Raw genomic sequence first — 18,219 nt, forward strand, 5'->3', positions numbered from 1 at the left:
AAAAATTAGCGTTTATTTACCTATCCCCACAAATACTTACTCTTCATCACAGTGATGCTAAAGATACATTCTATTCCAGAGTTTCTGGTTCTTACATACGTTTACAATTCTAAACTATACAGTTGTTACATTAGAGTTTTCTAGAATCATCTAGACAAAAAACTACATATAGAACTTACGCTTTTAGTTCCTTAACATCCGGGTTACTTTCTGGCAAGACTCCTATTCCTCGACCATAACAGGTGCCACCATGAAGATGAAATTCTATGTGAGAGACATCATTGTCAGCACTTGCTTGTTTCGTATGAATACTGTAAATTCTCAGAAAACTTCCAATCTTAAAGAAAAAAAAAAAAAAAGATAATACAAAGTCAGTTATTTACTTGGAAAATTCCAGGCCTCAAAAAGCTTATTCGCTGTTTTCACTGAATCACAGAACAGCCGAAGTTGTCAGGGACCTCTGTAGACTGCCTAGTCCAACCCCCATGCCCAAAGCAGAGTGAACTAGAGCAGGTTTCTTAGGGCTGTCTCCAGCTTGTTTTTTGAAGGCAGAGCCTCTAAAACCTCTCTGGGTGACCTGTTTGTTTTGCTTTATCAGACAACATTTCTGGCAGTAAAGTTTGATTCAGAACCAGCACAAGCCTTCTTATAAATTTGATTCTCAAGCAGACTTCAGAAGACAGATCAAACGAGCCTTTCCTGAGGGCACAATTTGTCTTCTATATCCACAACACAGCCCTCCAGAGACCGACGTGCTATGATTTGTCCATGTTTGATTGCACTCAGCAATTGACCTCATGTTCATAACCATGAATGGCCTATTATCTGTTTATGTATACACGGAAACACACCTGCGTACCCAGATTTCCTTATCATCCTCTTACTTGTACTTTACAAGTAACATTTTTTCAGCACCAGGACAAAAGGCAATACGCGTTAGAAATTCAAAGATTTTGGCACTGTTCCTAACTGTTAGATTCTCCTCTCAGATACATGGAGACTATGCTTCTTGTTTTACTTAAGAATTATTTCGTATTCTCTGAAACAGTTTGGTGAACTTACAAAAATGGACTTAGGCTAATTTATACTAGTACCTATTAAGAAAGAAGTTATGGAATGTTGAACATAGAACACATCTTTGTAACTTTGCTTTTACTTCAAAATACCACTCCCATTATCCCTCCTCCCCACCACTGCAAAAAACTCAAACCAAAACCAAGTGTCTCACTGTAGATAATCTGGAGACTTAATTAAATAGTTCATTCCTTGATGTGTTTTAAAGGCCTTTGAATCAAATTAACTAGCACCCAAATATTCTTTTAAAGTGTAACCTATAGCTGGCAATCTACACACATTCAATAACCTGGATTTATGTTCACTCTAAGTATCCTTTAAATAGCCCTATATAAATGATAAATTATTTTCAATTTACTTCAATTAACTTTAATATTACAGCAACCAGTCTGTTAAGTCTTATTTCAGCTTCAGCTCCCACTTTAACCAGCAGAAACCTAAAAAGTATTTCTGTCAGATTGGATTGTCCAGGTCTTAGTACACCACTTATAAATGTGCGTGTATATATATATATATATATATACACACACACACATATATGCGCATAAAAGCAGATAGAGCAGCATCCTGATTCTGGAATCCTTCTCTGTATCAACGAACATGCTATGACTATATAATGCTGGTATCAAACTGCTCTTTTAAACAATAATCACACATGAAAAAGGCAGCATATTTTCAAACTCAGGCATCAGGGACATAAAAAGTGCACTTCAGCCCACATCTATTTTGCTGCTGGCATGGAGCTCTTACCAGAGTTTTAATTGATCTGCACCATTAGGGGGCTGCTCGGTTTGTTAATTCAAAGCATATCAAGAGGACAGCTTGTGCATTTAGACGGTAGTTAAGAGGCTTCTCTGAAGGCTTTTTTTTTTTTTTCTTTTCAGATGTTAAATTTCACTTAATTATGTTGAATATCTAAAAATGCAAGGGACAGTCATATTAGAAAACTAATCTAATGACTATGACATGCTTTTGGAGAAAGTTTTTTTTTTAAAAAAAGTTCTTAGCTAAGTTCTGCTTATCAAATAACCTTGTCAATAAAATAGTGCCAAACAACTACTTTTTTCCAAGAGTAATTTGTATATAAGCAGGAAAAAGTCGATTATAATTGAGGAATTTCTTTCTTTCAAAAACAATGTATGAAAAAAAAAGTATTTACTACATGTATAAACACAAAACATTAAACATGGGAAAGGAAAGCCCAGAAGCTAAGAATACAAAATGCTGATTTTGCCTTCTAAACTTGTGTGCTGAAATTCATGCAAAAGTCAACTGCATTACATGTTTCAGTGCAACATTCAACTTCCCCAAATTTATGACCACTATAAAAATATATCTTCCTATTTTTGCATTTTATTAGATCCCTTTTCTGAAAATGTCATTATTTTATATATTTTAATATCACTTAGAACTATACTAAGGAGATTTGTTATAATCAGCATTGCCAAATAGTGAAAAAGCCCGGAACGTTACGAATGCCACCACAGAGCAGCAGATCCGACTGTGCAAGACGAGCGCAATTTTCGTGGATTCCTTCGGGAGGCAGCATTGCTTACTGTTAACAGCGGCAAGGAAACCGGGGTGTTAGGGCTAAAAACGTTACTGTATTTCTGTCGTTTACAGAATACCTGCAGACGGAGCACACTTTATATACTTGACTGAGAAGAAATAATAATCTACATCAAAGTAAACACCGTGATTTACAGAGCCATCACTAAAATCTAGTACAAAACGACTCCTTACCTGGCTTTACAGCAGTTCTGTTTATGAACTACCTACCTCATTTAGAGCAAGTTCATTTAAAATTAAAGCAGTAAGAACACATTTCTCACAGTAATATAAAATATATTAATACCTCATTTTCAGTCTAATTCAAATATGATTATTTTAAAAATATATATTAAGGTTAAAAAGAATTAAAATGAAGAAGTCATACATGCAGTTCCCTGTAACTAAGTAAAAGAACTTCTTAGTGTAGCAAATTCTCATAATTATTACAAAACATATAGGGTTGTGTTCACGTTTAAGACACTGATGAATTAGGAACAGTCATTTATCATGGCAGTCAAATGTTCAGGTTTGGCCAGAAATACACTCATGACAAGAGGCTGCCTTTCTCCACAGGAACCACCTCACAAAATAATCTGTACTAATTTCTATGCCTATTTTATGGCCGATGATATTCAACAAGATTTCTTTGTCATCATTTTATCATATCAAGGGTTTAATTTTACTGAGTAAATTGTGCACAACGTTTTGCAAATGAGAGGAAGCACACACACAGCATCTGGGTGTGGGCCTTTCCAATTCAAAAAATACCAATTTAAATCCATTAATGGTTTGGAGGACTTCGGGGTGGGATGGTGGGGGTGTTGTGGTTTGTTGCTGGGGTTTTTTGCTTGTTTGTTTTCTTTTAATGAGTACAAAGACAGAAGGGGGGAAAATACCACTGACAGTCAAAGGAATGCCACCCAGGCCTGAAAAGTCAGGAGCTAGATATTATAGTCATGTAACTCATTTAGGTTGGAGATATGACTTGGACACTTGAAAAGCAAGCAAGCCTTCTTAGTCCAAACTGCCACCAAAAAAGACAGACAGTGTATACAGCAGGAGGAACAGCTGAAAATATTTAAATTCTGCATCTGAAGATACATTCACAAATACTGTGAAACTACAGATGAGGACTTGTATGCATGCTCAAGGTTCATTGTTTTAATTGTACTACCCAGAAAACACATGGCAACACAAAACTGATGGTACCAAGCCATAAGAGGAACGCACAGTACTGTCTCGGAAAATGGGATAATATGCTCATATCTTCAAGTGTCCTTTGGACAGACAATCCAAACAGGGAACTTTTAACAAACTCTTGCAGGAATATCCCTGACACTGTGCTCCAGGATTTGCTAAAAATTCACTGTAATAAATTAACCACTTTCTCTAGAGTCTAGTGCTTACTCAGAGCCTCCGTGTCTGAACATGTGCCTATAGACACAATTTATAAATAAGAACAACTATTTCAGTTGTGGGTTTTTTTTTTCCAATATGCCCTTCTTAGTATCAAGGTTGCATAAAACAGATTGTTCATACATAAAACATCATTTCAGATCTGCAACTGTGATTGCAAATGGTACACAGCAACATGCAAGAATGTAACCTAACAATTCCATAACAATTTACATTAAAAAAGGCAATTCTAACCTACTGTGAAATGCAGAAGAGATGGCTGAAAAATAGTGCATTTTTATTGTTTTTGAAACCATAAACTGGCAAAACATCTAGTACAGTTTCTGTTCGCACTGTCGTCATGTTCACACTGGAGAACGTGCACATGTATACACTAAATGCTCTCCAGTTTTATACTTCTACATAAAAGATTAAATTTTTTTTTTTTTTGCATAACCAAACCCTGAACTAAATAAAATATTATACAGATTAATATAGAGTATTTCAATTATATTTCCTTATGATATGACATGATTTCCACTAGTATTTAAAAATAAAACTTTTAATAAATTTTCCATGTTAGTAACAGTCCCCAAAAATTTTATTATCTTTAGATTATTTTGCGAAATAAAACTCCATGTATTGCAACCCGAACTTAACTAACCTTCCTGAAGTTTAACTGTTAGGATATCAGCACTTTTTCTTCAAGACCTCCACTAAAAAGTGGTGTTCAAAAATGATCTAACTTAAAACTTCTACAGCTTGCGTAAGAGAAACTACTCCAACTTTGGACACAGACAGGAGAAAAACAGCCTGTGTGGCTCAGTACATCAAACCAGGTTTCTGAACAGTTTCCTTTGACACTAGAGCTTCTGCTACACAGTGCAGTACCCAGCAACGGCACAGATGCTTTAAAGAAAGAAAGGGCTTACGGGAAAGAAATAAATTGAGAAAGCTGACAAAGACATCCCACTTACCACATATTCAACAGGAATTACTGAATATAAATAGGAAAGAGTAATAAAGGGAATATCATCAGCTACTCAAGAAAATACGCTTCATTAATATTAAAATATTTTCCCCCTTAATTTCCAAAACACGTTGCTTTACTGGAACATCAACAGTTATTTCTATCAACAGATTACACCAGTTAGGAAGAGAAAAATTCTGGAAGACAACCTGTAAGTAACGAAATACTTCTGTGATTAAGTTTTATTATGAATTCTTACAAGAAGGCAAGTTATTTTGCTATCTGTCATTTACTTATGAACAGGTATTCACATATCAAATTGATTTCATGTCTGCTGATAGCTCCAGCCTAAGAAACTACTATCACTTTATTTTCTGGTAAACGTTTTCTTAAAAACAATGCTTGGGTATAGAGGGCAAGGCATAAAATGCAAGATGTATTCTTTGCTAATTTACTGTATTCAGAAGCAAGATGGCAGTATTGCTGAAGATCAAATGTTTAATTATGTTGTTGTTTTCTCTACCTAAGCATAATCAACATTACTGACCCGCTAAATGAAGATTGCACTGCAAATTGCAGAAGTTTATAGAACAGAAAATCTTTTATTGACTTCAGAATTACAGGCCTTTAATGGGACTACAAGTTTAACCCCACTGTATAATTTAAAAAATATTCTATAGCATAGAATACATTTTCTGAATACGTTATTTTCACAGGATTATATATGATATTACAGTGTCTGGAAAGAATTGTTTAATTGGAAATAATTTTTTTTCATGGCAATTTTAGGGTAATGAGGCTGTTTTAGACATGTTGAAGGAGTTTTGCATTCAAATGAAAGGTATGGGAAACAGTGAAAGATAAAGAGGAACATTTGAAACTAATTAACAGCAGAACTGAATTGATACATTCTCTGAAGTAAGTTCTAAGCAGAAAATAGGCCACAAAACAAGAGTTAGAAATACCAAACTGTGCATTACCTTAAGTGATTTTGCCAGTTGTACATGGTTATCATAGACTAGAATGTCCACCGTTAGATTTCGCAGCTGATGAAGAACAACTTTTTCTCCTTCCAGGTCTCCTGCTTCCACAGGCACCTTCCATGTTGGGTAGGGACATTTTGTGCCATCCCACACCTGCAATGCAAATGAACTGCTTCAGTATGCTCAGAATACTTTAGATTGAGATTTTAAATAATTTTTTTTTTTTAAAAAAACAAATTTAGTGTTTGATTAAAAATTGATAACAATAAGAAATCTTAATTGGAGTCTCAGTCTTAAAGTCCTTAAATTACTTAAATTAGATTTTATGGGATTTTTTTTTATTATGATTATTCCTTACAGAGTATAAAATAACCTCTATAGAGAATATGAATGACTTGTGAATTGTTAATGTTAAAAAAAAAATAAAATCAGCACTAGCAAAACCTCAATTGTTTATTGAGCACTTAGAATTCATCTTATGCAGAACTGTCTATATTTAGTATTTTAATCACAGAATCATAAAAATAGTTTGGGTTGGATGGGACCTCTAAAGGTCATCTACTCCAGCCCCCCCCCTGCAATGAGCAGGGACATCTTTAGCTGGATCAGGCTGCTCAGAGCCCTGTGCAACCTGGCCTTGAATGTTTCCAGGTATGGGGCTTCTACCACCTCTCTGGGCAACTAGTGTTTCACCATCCTAAATCCAACCTAATCCTCCTATAGGGTTTTTTTTAACTACTCCAGGTACAGTATGTGAAGACTGAGTCCATCGCACATACTCCCTTAATTACTGATGACTTCCAATGTAAGGATACGTTGCTAGTTATCCAGAACACATTATAAAAACATTGATATTTAACATATACTTAATAACAGGGATTCTAAAAATTGTTTGCCTAAAGCTGTGTTCTTGATACACTTAAGTATTGAAGTATCAGTAGTTATTTTTGAGCTATCAAAGTTATTGTGAAAAAGTAAGATTACCGATAGTCTTTGCACTTTGGAACCAAAAATCTTACTATTTAAACCAAACATTAAAATTTCAGTCACTGTTGCTTACGATATGTTCTATAAACTATGGTTTCCCAAGTTCCTGAAGACATACTTTGCTCAAAGACAACAGAAATAATGGCCTGAAATAAAGGCATAGAAAAAGAAAACTCTAGACCCATTTCGACTCCAAGACTGAAATGCTGCATTTCATAGAATTTCATGCATATAGGTTCAACATAAGCTAATTTTCAGACAGTCTGTGATACCGAGGCATTTTGTCCCATGAGTTAGGCACTGCAGAAGGGGAGAAAAAAAAAAAGACACCAAAGCTTAATTTTTAAGGGGTTTCTACCCCTTATGTTTAACTGCTGTGGATCAAAGCCATGTGTAAATACACTGAGAATAACTCATGGTTGAAATACTCATCCCAAATCATGAGATAAAAGGCAACACTCTTCACAGTGAAAGTGACCCATAACATCAAATTAATGTTCCCAAATAAGAGTGTATTCTGAAGGACCCAGATAATGAGGTGTACATGCTGCTGCAGATTAAAGAAAAGCCTATTATCGCCTGATCCTGTACCATGAAATACTTAAAGCCACCTTTGAAAGAGGTGTTTCCCATTGCTTGCATTATCAAACCTTTGCCAGAACTAAGCTTGAGAAACAGATTTAGTGCATGTATATTATGAATTTAGTCACTTTGACAAAATAAAGGACCTTGAGTTTGTCAAGTTTCCCATTATTTTTCAACTGGCTTTAGTTGGGATACTTTGGTAGTTCTACACTTAAAGAGATGGACCTGACAAATGGATTGAAACAACCTGAGTGCTCCCTAACAGAAAGATAACTACTTAGCTTTAAAATGTTCCTTTGCCAGAGGAACTAACAGGGCTAGCATCAGGGCACCTTTGGAGGAATTTGTAAGCCAGCAAGTTTTCTTTACAAGGAAAAAAAAAAAAAAAAAAATCCTTAGAAAAGTGGTTGGTTTTGGTGTTTTGCTTGCACAAATATGAAAACAGATGAAGCCTGCTATTTCAGGAGCTTGACAACTTCACTCAGATTATGGATGAAAACACAGAAGCCCTGGTTTCAAAACCCAACACTGGTCTAAAAACCAACACTGATTAAATTTTGTCGATAAGAAACAGCAAATGGTTCCACTACTACTCATGAACTGACTGGAGCTAAGGAACAGTTAGTGACAACCTTTGATCACCAGGTTGGCAAAACACTGAAACGGCAGAGACAGAATGAAACATGTTTCTCCCTTCAGCAAAGTATGCTAATTGTACAACATAGCTTAACGCAGACAAATCAACTGGCAGACAGAAGGAAAGAAAAGAATAATAGTAAATTGAAAGAGGTGTTAATAGTAAAACTCCTATGAAAGGCATAAATGACAGAATAATTTCTAGCATGCGTTTTTGAGTCTCCATTAGCTTGAGTAACAAAATTCTCAGAAAAAGGTAAGCACTAACTATTTAGAGACACCACCTTTATGCCATATCAGCTTCAGGTGCTGTGCATATCCCAATTAATTTATCAAGTGTAATATTAAAAGTTATGCTATAGGTGATGCACAAAATCACTGAAATTCATTTTAGTTGTCTTTGCAGCAATCCCCACTAGTTATATGAGCTCAATGCTTAAGATAATCACTATATTTTATAGTAGAATTGACCACTAATATAGTGGATAAACTTGGAATTACATGATAAATTTAAATCATTATTATAAAATGTATTACCAAAATAATATAATAATATTTAATGATGGTATTAGATTTGGGGGTTTGTTTGTTTAATGAATCAAGAAAATAATCAGAGAAGTCTACAATTTTTTAAAAAGGCTTCTCTTCTATCACAACCAACAGTTGATATGAGAAATGGATTTTGCCATTCTTGAAAAAAATGGAGGAATTTAACAACAGCTTACTAGTGTTAATCTACCATTTCTAGCTTGTCTGATGTATTTTAATATGGATTTAATGATTTAATATTTTATACTACTGAACTTAATATTTTATATTACTACTACTGTCAAAGGAATTATGTTACTTGATTTCAAACTTTACCTTCCTAAGTCTACCCTAAGCTTTTCCCCCCAAGTCATTATCTTTACTATACAAAACTGACAAAATTGACTTCAATCTTACAACACAGAAAAGAGCATAAAGAAATATTAATAATTTAAGAAAGCACCTGTTTCTGTCCTTGCAAAGGGTCCTTCAATGCTGAACATATGCTTATTAATGAACAACTTAATTACAGTCCACCACGTTCTGAAATTTTACTGTGTCTCATAGACATCTATTTCATAAGGGATAATTAAATGGAAATATTTGTAACAACTGAAAAGCATATTATAGGATGACACTTAAGGTTTGTTTCTACGTAGTGCATGCATTGTTCTGCATGAAAAAAAAATCTTTGCTGGTTTAATGAAGGACTAACGCAGTGTGCTGTTTCTGAAAATGTTGTAACACTACAGCTTAATAAAGCAGAACCAATAAATAATTTTATGAAGTCATAAAATGGAAAATAACAGGCTGTTCATCAACATATAAAAGAAAGAAAAAGAAATATAGAGGAGTTTCCGAATAACACCAGACTGACACATCTGGAGATAAAACCAGGAAAATTATGCAGACGACCTTTTTATCTAGCTGATGTTACGAATCACCCTTGGAAAGTACCCTCTTGTGTGGCACTTTGCATTTTATACTTTCAGTGAGCACTGATCCCCAAAGTGCTTATGTATAACTAAAAGCAGCTACCTAAAATCCATCAAGATAGATAACATAATGCATTCATTCATTAATTTTCTAGATCGTGCTACTTACTGCATTAATTATATCCAGCAGATCTAGAAAAATGAGCAATAATTGCTAACTAACAAACAAGGTTAAAATTTAAAAGTAACAATATTTTTCAACTTCAAGAAATCTTGCAATATTTATCTACAAGTGTTTGTGAAATGATGATCCAGACCAATGCAATCTTACAAAAGCACTGTAAAGTAATCAATCAGATGAACAACTTCAAAGAGAACTGGGATTTCTGTTTTGATTTCATAAAAGTAAAATGGTCAAGGATCAAAAATTTGCTTAACCTCAAAATATTTATCTACATAACATATTTTAAACAATGACTATGTCTGTTTTATCAAAAACTGAATCAAAGTATCTTAATAAATAAATCTAACAAATTATTTTTAAAAAATAAATCTACCTTTAGAAGAAAAGAAGATCCATCCACTTTTGCTTTTCCTACCAGCTGGCAAGTGAGATCAAAGAACAGCATTGGCTGAACACCAGACAATTTTGCTGCTGGTCCAGAGATGGAAAGATTACTGGCTGCCCAAACACGTAATTCTTCTATTGTTTTCTGTTCTTCATCCATGAAAGTGTACACTTTGCTAGAGGTTCGAGGAACTACTGGTGCTCCTACAGTTCCATCAAATGTCAAAGATGCAAATCCCACACTGGTAATTCCCTGCATCTGCCCATTGTATTCCCTGATCTGTAACAAAATAAAAAAAAAATAATAATAAATGGTTGCACTGCACTGAAATATACACGTTTCTGTTTCACCAAGTGCATGAAGAATGGACCACTGATCATTTTTTTTCCTGGTGCTACTAGAACGGAGTCAAAGTAAAAACATATCAAAAAAAGGAAACCAACATTATCAAGACAACAAAAGTGAATAAGCAGAAAATACAATCTAATAGCCAAAAAATTTTAAAGAGGCAAACTAACACCTACCTGTAAATATTCAGCATCACTGCAGAGTATCTTATTTGCTAATCTCAAAATGTTTGTGTGGGGAACACACCAGGATTACTTTTACAGATAGAGAAACTGAAGTACAAGAGAAATTAATTTTTAGGGGTCACACAGAAGAGCGATGGTGAAGCAAAGTTATTACGGATTCCTGTATTCTGTCTCACAATAGCCCTCTTTCCTGATATTAGGGAAGTGAAAAAGAAAATACCAGTTCTATGAGCTTTTTTATTTTCTTTCCATAAAGCAAACAGTGACCAGCTTTCATCCCTTGAATTATGAATACAGCTTTCACAATGACTCTTACGCCTACTGCCCTGCACATGGCAGGTCCCCTGTATCCTGCTGATTTAGCTGAGTATCTGCTACCATATAAAACACAGTGTTCCAAGTCTGAAGCATTCCTTCAAGGATCTAGTCTAGTTTTAGTGTTCCCTGCACTTTATTTATATCTATATACATATATATATATATATATATATCTATCTCAAAGTACTGCATGACTCGTTATCCAGAAATCTCAAACTGGCTGTTTTGATCCATCTCTTTTTAATTAAAATCTACTTACCAAAAAAGAAACAAGACTTCTGAACACAGCATTTGTGAGACAATCTAGTTTAGAATTCCCAGTGCTCAATTTTCAAATGTTTGAAAATCTTACTGATTTAAAAGTGCAGAATCTGAAAGATGAGTCAGAAGTGCTAAACAGCAACATTTTTGACCAAAACATTGCCAACAATTTAGGCCTATATTTTATAAACACACTGAAATTTAAAAAGCACACAAACCAAGTATTCCTTGGAAATTCATAAACAAAGCAGTTCAATCTTGGTGACAGGAACTCCTTTAATCCCCGTTACTTTGACCTAACGCATAAATGCATTAAGAATCATCTCTAGGATAAACTTTCATTTACTTAGGCATTCTCCACACCTGACCAATGGTGCACATTAATTAATGATGCAGCTTTTCTTCACCGTAACACTGAAAAGCTTTAGCTTTTTAAGCTTTACTTTTAAATATTGAAAATACAAGAAAAGCTAATGGACAAATCAGCAAAATACATAGTTTCATAATCAATTCATGCCCATTACTGATGATCTGGAAAAAAATGTTCTGCTGTAACACTAAGATGTTATCTAACACAAACACACAGATTTACTTTAGTTACTGCCACTGGCATTATGTTCCATAGCTTCTTAAAATAGGTAACATCCAGAGAGGAGGAAAACTCACTTTCATCATTTTACTTATTCATCCGCTATCAAAAGATAATTCAAGCATATCTTTAAGTATCTTGTCTGACATGTCAAATGTTTCTTAAAGTGTTTTAATTTCCAATTTACCTACTTGCCTTTTTCTTCACTAATTCTTTTAAATCATCATCAAAATATCTTGACTTCTTTCTTACTAAAAATTCTATCCTAGTCCTCTAGACTATTTATGAGGGCTCTATGCTTTTCAGGAAATCAGTTCAAGAAACTACTTTGTCTCCCTGGGCTTCCACTAATATTTCACCATAGACTATTTTCCCCATTTCCAAAATCCTTTGTCATGTTTTGAGCATTCATGAGCTGTGCTTGAACATACTGTACATCTCACATCTCCTAGCACCTTCATTTAGTGGATTTGGCATCAGCCTTAATGTAGGGAAGGACAGTTATAAAATAAGAAAAGAAACAAAATATGTAAGAAGGTAAACCTGAAGTGTCACAATGAGAAAATTACCAATGATCTTGAAGCAGAATCAAATATCCTCAGGCATAGGTATACGGAGAAGCCACTGAGTGGTCTCAAAGGTAAACAGCATTCAACAACATTATTTAGTGAACAACTGAACAAACAGGAAAAGTAAACCTAGAATGGATTACAGAACAAAATATTTCATAGCTGGAAAATTACTTATGTCAGACCCACAGAACAGATGACGGTCAATAGAAATTCTTCGGGCTTGTGCTTTAAAAACAAATCATTGCTGAAGTCATGGAGTGTAAAATGAATAATATTGATGGGCAACTGTTGTTTCATAATGGCACTCTAAGTAGATCTCAGATAAAGTTAAGCAGTGATACTGTAAACTTGTTATATTTTCCACACACAAACGATTTTGAAATTAAATCAAACTTAGGGAAAAGAGCTAAGCTGAGACTTTTGGATATGATGACAATTCTCCCTCAGTAGATTTTGTGTCATTTCTAAAGGCATTGGGGATTTTTTAAAAAATCATGGGGGAAGAGAACAAGGAAGGGGGGCAGACAGCTATCACTTAAAAAATTCCTTGAGCATTTTAAAGAAAGTCAATAAATAAAAATTGTTAAACAAAAACAGAGCAGATACAATGTATTTGGCTTGTTCTAAGCAGGCAAGTAAATTCCAATACATATTGCAGGAGTCTTTGGCGTAGTTTTTATAAACTAAAGAACAAAAGGTGAAATGTCACCTTAAAAAACTGCGTGGACAATAAACTTTAATGATTTCTATGATGTACAAGTGTATCCTGAATGTGCTAATTGAAAAGAAGCTAATCTTGACATATTTATAAATAGATTTACAGCAACCTAAACCACTTCAATTAATGCGCTTGGGTTTTTTTAAACTGAATAGTGTTATTCACCTCACTCAATGGAAAAGTGTGATAGTAAGTAGAGTATTAAGCTGGAATAATAGCATCTCCAAGGCAGTTTTACATCAAAACTGATTATTAAATTGGAGAAACAAAGGACTATTACAAAACCACTGCAGTCACGGATCATCTTAGAATATCAAAAAAAAGTCTTGTAAAACAACATATACTAAGCTAATGTACACATTCTTATACTAAAAAAGAAGAATTCCTAAAAGAAATTTAACCATTGATTTGTGGAAGGAATCAGGAATTCAAGACAGTATTTTGAAACATGAGCATATTAAGCTTAAAACTTTATTATTATTTATACATATAAAATTATTTCAAGACATCAAGTTGTGTTGAGGTTCTTTTTTTGGTTTTCTTTTTTTTTTTTTTTTTCTTAAATTATTGCACCCTCTGAAATGCACTGTCCAAACTTCTATTCCAATCTGAGTATATATTCTGCTGAAGACCTCATTGTTAGGTATTTTTTACCTAAGCTGAAGTCAAAAACTTATGATCCTTGTGACTCACAGCTGACACAAAATAATAGAAGATCCACATTCGTATGCTGCTACCCAGTCTCCCCTCAACTGCAGAAATGTGAGATACTAGTGAAAAGGAAAGACAATTGCAAAATTGTCTACAGGCAATGTATCTGCAAAGATTATAGCTACTGTGATGAGCAACGTATTCCCCACAGTTAAATACATGCCACTCTGACACCCCAACAGGGTTCGGCTGACACAGAAGCAAGATATCTTGTCCAAATAAGCAGCAGCAAAAAATTCCCCTCCTCCTCAAACACAGAATCTGATCACAAGCCTCCAGGAGCAAAAAATGTTATGAAGGTATAGACAGGGTTAACAAATGGCTGTACTGAAAATGGAGACTGTCTGAGTACTAGAAATGTATGGCCCAGTCACAGAACCACAGGAAGCTGAGTTGGCAGGGACCTTGGGAGATCATGAAGGAATTATAAAGGGCTAAGAAGAGGATCAAAGTTAGGAGTAAGACCTTTGGAGATGTTAGAGTAAGAACTTTGGCAACATAAGAATGATTTCAGTTCTGCAATCTGGAAATTTAAATTTTTTAAATTAATGCAGAAACAGGAAATTCTTGCTTTCCATTCTGAGTGTCACATAGTGCAGGGGCGGGGGGGGGTGGGGTGGGGAGGGGGGATGGGATGGATGGAAGGCTAAAAAACCCATCACAAACACTGAAGACATACTTCCCAGATTAAAAAAAAGTTGCAGATCAAGATCTGAATGATATACACATCCCATAACAGAACATGCAAACAGACAAACACTGCAATTGTTACTAATTTAATAAGCTCAAAAATGTGTTAAACAATTGAATCTCAGCATTAACACCATACGAGATCCAGAGATAAATTTCTTTGTAAAAGTTTGATGACTGTCACTGCTGCTGTTTACATGAAAAAACTTTACTGTCAAAAAAACCCTGAATGCATTTGGTATATTTCCTCATATTTTGTAAACGTTTTCTCAGATTAAGTAGAGTCAACCACAGTCTAAACAAGTTTGGATAACCTGAACAACTGCCGTACACTTTGCCGTACTTTAAATAATGTAATCCTAGTGTTCATGTACTTCCAGCTGTATGAACAGAGAGGTAATAATGAAATGGAGAAGCAATTTGAAGTATCTTAGTAATTAATCTCTGTCCCTATATAAATTAAACCATCTTGAACATGTTTAAATATAACAACAAGAAAATTGAACTACAAAACCAATCTGCAGGCACCTTCCAAAAGACAGTTAACAAGGCTAGTCATATGGAAGTAAAATGATTTTTTTTTTTACAACATGAAAAATACATCTAGATATCAGGACCATAAATTATAGCTTATCCTCTACTATTCCTGAGAATTGCTGTCTGCAAATTAAGATTATCAGAAATGTCTGCAGCAATGGAAATACAAATTAAATAAGAAAACAAACAACACACTGTACATTTCATTTACCAGTCCACCTGAACAAGTTATAACTATTTTGTGGAAAAAAACCCTGTATGCAGAAAGTATATATACTTAAACTAGTTGAAATAATTTCATATTTAATAATAATAATAATTAAAAAAAAACCAGCAGACATTGTATACTGCTTTAGAAACATTTATTGGAGAAAGTGGCATAGCAAATTTGAGAAAATTCAAGTAAAGTAAAAGTGACTATTTTTAATATTTCCTACATATTTAAGACAAGGTAACTTCACCAAAAGTACTCAGATCAAAATTTCAGAAAAACGTACATGCAAAATTGTAAGACTTCAAATTATGAAGAATCTCTGTCACTGCCTACAGTCAGTATTTCCTGATTTATTTATTACAGGACAAATACCTGTTTTTAATTTTAATTCCATCAAAACTTCAAAGCAAGTTGCATGCCTTACATAATTTTTGAAGGAAAGCCAAAAGCAACAGTAACACTGATATTTCTGAGAATCATGCTTACTTCTGTGTGTCAAAAAGAATCTCATAATTGTTTACTAAAAAAATTTTAATTGCTTCCACTCTTCAGAGCAAGAATTTGAAAACAAGGGTGCAGTGCCGCATTCCACACATTCTTTGACATCCTTTTTAGCAAAAAGTCTCAAACCTACCTTTGTCCAAGTTTATATATTTGTATGTCATTTACAGAGGACACTAGGAGTCTGGCAGTTAAATTCTGCCAAAGTTTAATGTTCACTTAGTATGTTCTGTATATAAGGTCCAGACTTTCCTCTCTCATCCATATCAACCTGACAGCTATGGCTAGAGCTGCCTAGGAACAAGAAGTGAGCAGATACTTCTCCTGTGTGTCTCTCAGTGCCTTCCATATTGCATCAAGTAGAAACAAAGAGAAGGAATCAACTTTCATGGGACAAATCGGATTAAACTAGAGGAGGGAATATACAGAGACAAGGAAACGGCCACCGAAGTGCAGAACTAAACTGCTCCTAGAAATAACGGCAGACTGTTTTAAAGATCAGAGAAGGTAACACAGCATCTGTTCCACTAGGTTAAGTATTATTAGGTTAAGGAGAATGATGCACAAGAAGAGAGACAGGACAGAACCAGTGAGGATAATAAAAATGGGAGTGTGACTGATCCTTCTGTTTTTACGAAGCCATGCTCCATATGCTTGATATTCAGATTCCCACTCCTCTGTGGACAAACAGCTTAGACACTCACTAGCAAAACATTCATCTTACACTTGTCAACTGACTGACCTACTGAGGGAGTAACCATCTATACCATGACTATAAAGTACTTTTGCTCAAAGAAACAATGCTTTATATTGTAAATCTAAAAAGTTTGAACCAGATGAATTTGCAATTGATAGTACGCAAGGAATTTGTTTTTTCTTGCTGTTTCTTGCTCCGTTTTGTTATCCTAAAGATCTAGGATGCCACATCTAACGGCAAAGCTAAAATGCTAGAATTATAAACCATAATTCTTCCGAAGTTAGTAGATGACGCAGTTACTGTTGTCTGTGTAAACACAGTTCAGCTCATGGCGCATTTATATTATGATACTATGATACTCCGTTCCATTACCCCATTTTTCTATGCAGTGCATGCATTAGTGCTGTGTAACAAAGAAGCTGTCATCTTTAAGACTCCTACTTCATTTGTTACAGCAACTGCAGCCTATGTACAGAAGTTAGGGCACCACCAAAGTAAGTAAGGAGAACAGGATCAAGAACACTATGACAAAAAGCTAGAATATTAAGACTTTGTAATTGCTACAGAGATTGTATTATGCTCAGGAAGTCATATAAGTAAAGTTTATGATGAGAGGTCACTCCTTTGGTCTTCATTCTCCAAGTGTTCCACAAGTCACACAGCTTTATAACACTGTGTATTCAGGAAAAAGACCCACCAAAACACATCCCAGACAGTGATTGTTATCAGACAACTAGAGTACATTGAACAAGATGAACACCTAAATCAGAATGTGCTTCACTTTTCTCCAATTTTCAAACATTGAAATGGAAATCAAATACCAATTCACTTCACTGGGAAGGAGGAAATAAATTCTTGTTTGTGAATCACTCAGAGGTAATAAGGAACAGTAGAAAAAAAGCCAGTGAGGAACTTAACAATTCTATCATTATGGCAGGGTTTGAGTAATACAAGAAAGGCAGAACACACGCCAAAACTCACAAGTCAAGTGAGGATAAAATTGCAGATTTAGTCAGTACCAGCAGGTTGCCTCTTCCCTCTCTTTAACAGCTTAAACATTAGGCATTACATCTAAGATATTAAGAGCATTCATAGTGAACCATAAAAAAAAAAGTTCCAAGAAAACTCCATTTGAAATAACTCCTTCTTTGTCATGAAGACAGAGGGAAGCTAGGCAATTAAATCACAGGCCTAGCTTTTGTATTGGAGGCTGGGGGAACCCCCTCACTGTCATATCTGCAGAGCATTGACTGTGGCTGAAGGCCCAAATACAGTATTGCAAATCACCAAGTACTATAATTCATGAGAAATCATCATAAGAAGTCATAAAAATGCACTTCAAGAAATATTAACAGAAATGTAATTAAAACTGGATAATCTTTCAGTTGTTACTAAGACACTTAAAGTTTTCATTCTCTGTGACAAATACTGAGCAAATAAAATTATTCTCTACCCAGAGTAATCTCAACGGAATCCTCTCCATTAAGTTGTTAGCTCTGAACCATTGGACGTTGCCAAGACCTGTGTTACTATGAAGAAAAGTTATTCATTAGCAGCTGAGAGTGTAGCTGGGAACAGTCATTTTTAAAAGGTGTTTGCAATCACTGTCAACTTCCTGGTAGTCTCTCGAAACCACATCTGGGACAGGGAAATGTGAATACAGAC

At 34.7% G+C, this 18,219-nt stretch overlaps 1 protein-coding gene across 1 annotated transcript in view; it reads right to left on the bottom strand.

Annotated features, from left to right (window-relative positions):
• Positions 1 to 18,219, bottom strand: part of POT1 (protection of telomeres 1) — a 77,306-nt gene that overhangs the window by 20,115 nt on the left and 38,972 nt on the right. Inside the window, exons 9-11 of the mRNA XM_086473504.1 lie at positions 10,202 to 10,492; positions 5,971 to 6,126; positions 180 to 337 (exon numbers count right to left, since the gene is read on the bottom strand). Coding sequence (XP_086329630.1) covers positions 180 to 337; positions 5,971 to 6,126; positions 10,202 to 10,492 — 605 coding nt within the window. The remainder of the gene's footprint in view (positions 1 to 179; positions 338 to 5,970; positions 6,127 to 10,201; positions 10,493 to 18,219) is intronic.

Source organism: Leptosomus discolor, chromosome 1, assembly GCF_034619465.1.
Source record: "Leptosomus discolor isolate bLepDis1 chromosome 1, bLepDis1.hap2, whole genome shotgun sequence".
Classification (NCBI taxonomy): domain Eukaryota; kingdom Metazoa; phylum Chordata; class Aves; order Leptosomiformes; family Leptosomidae; genus Leptosomus; species Leptosomus discolor.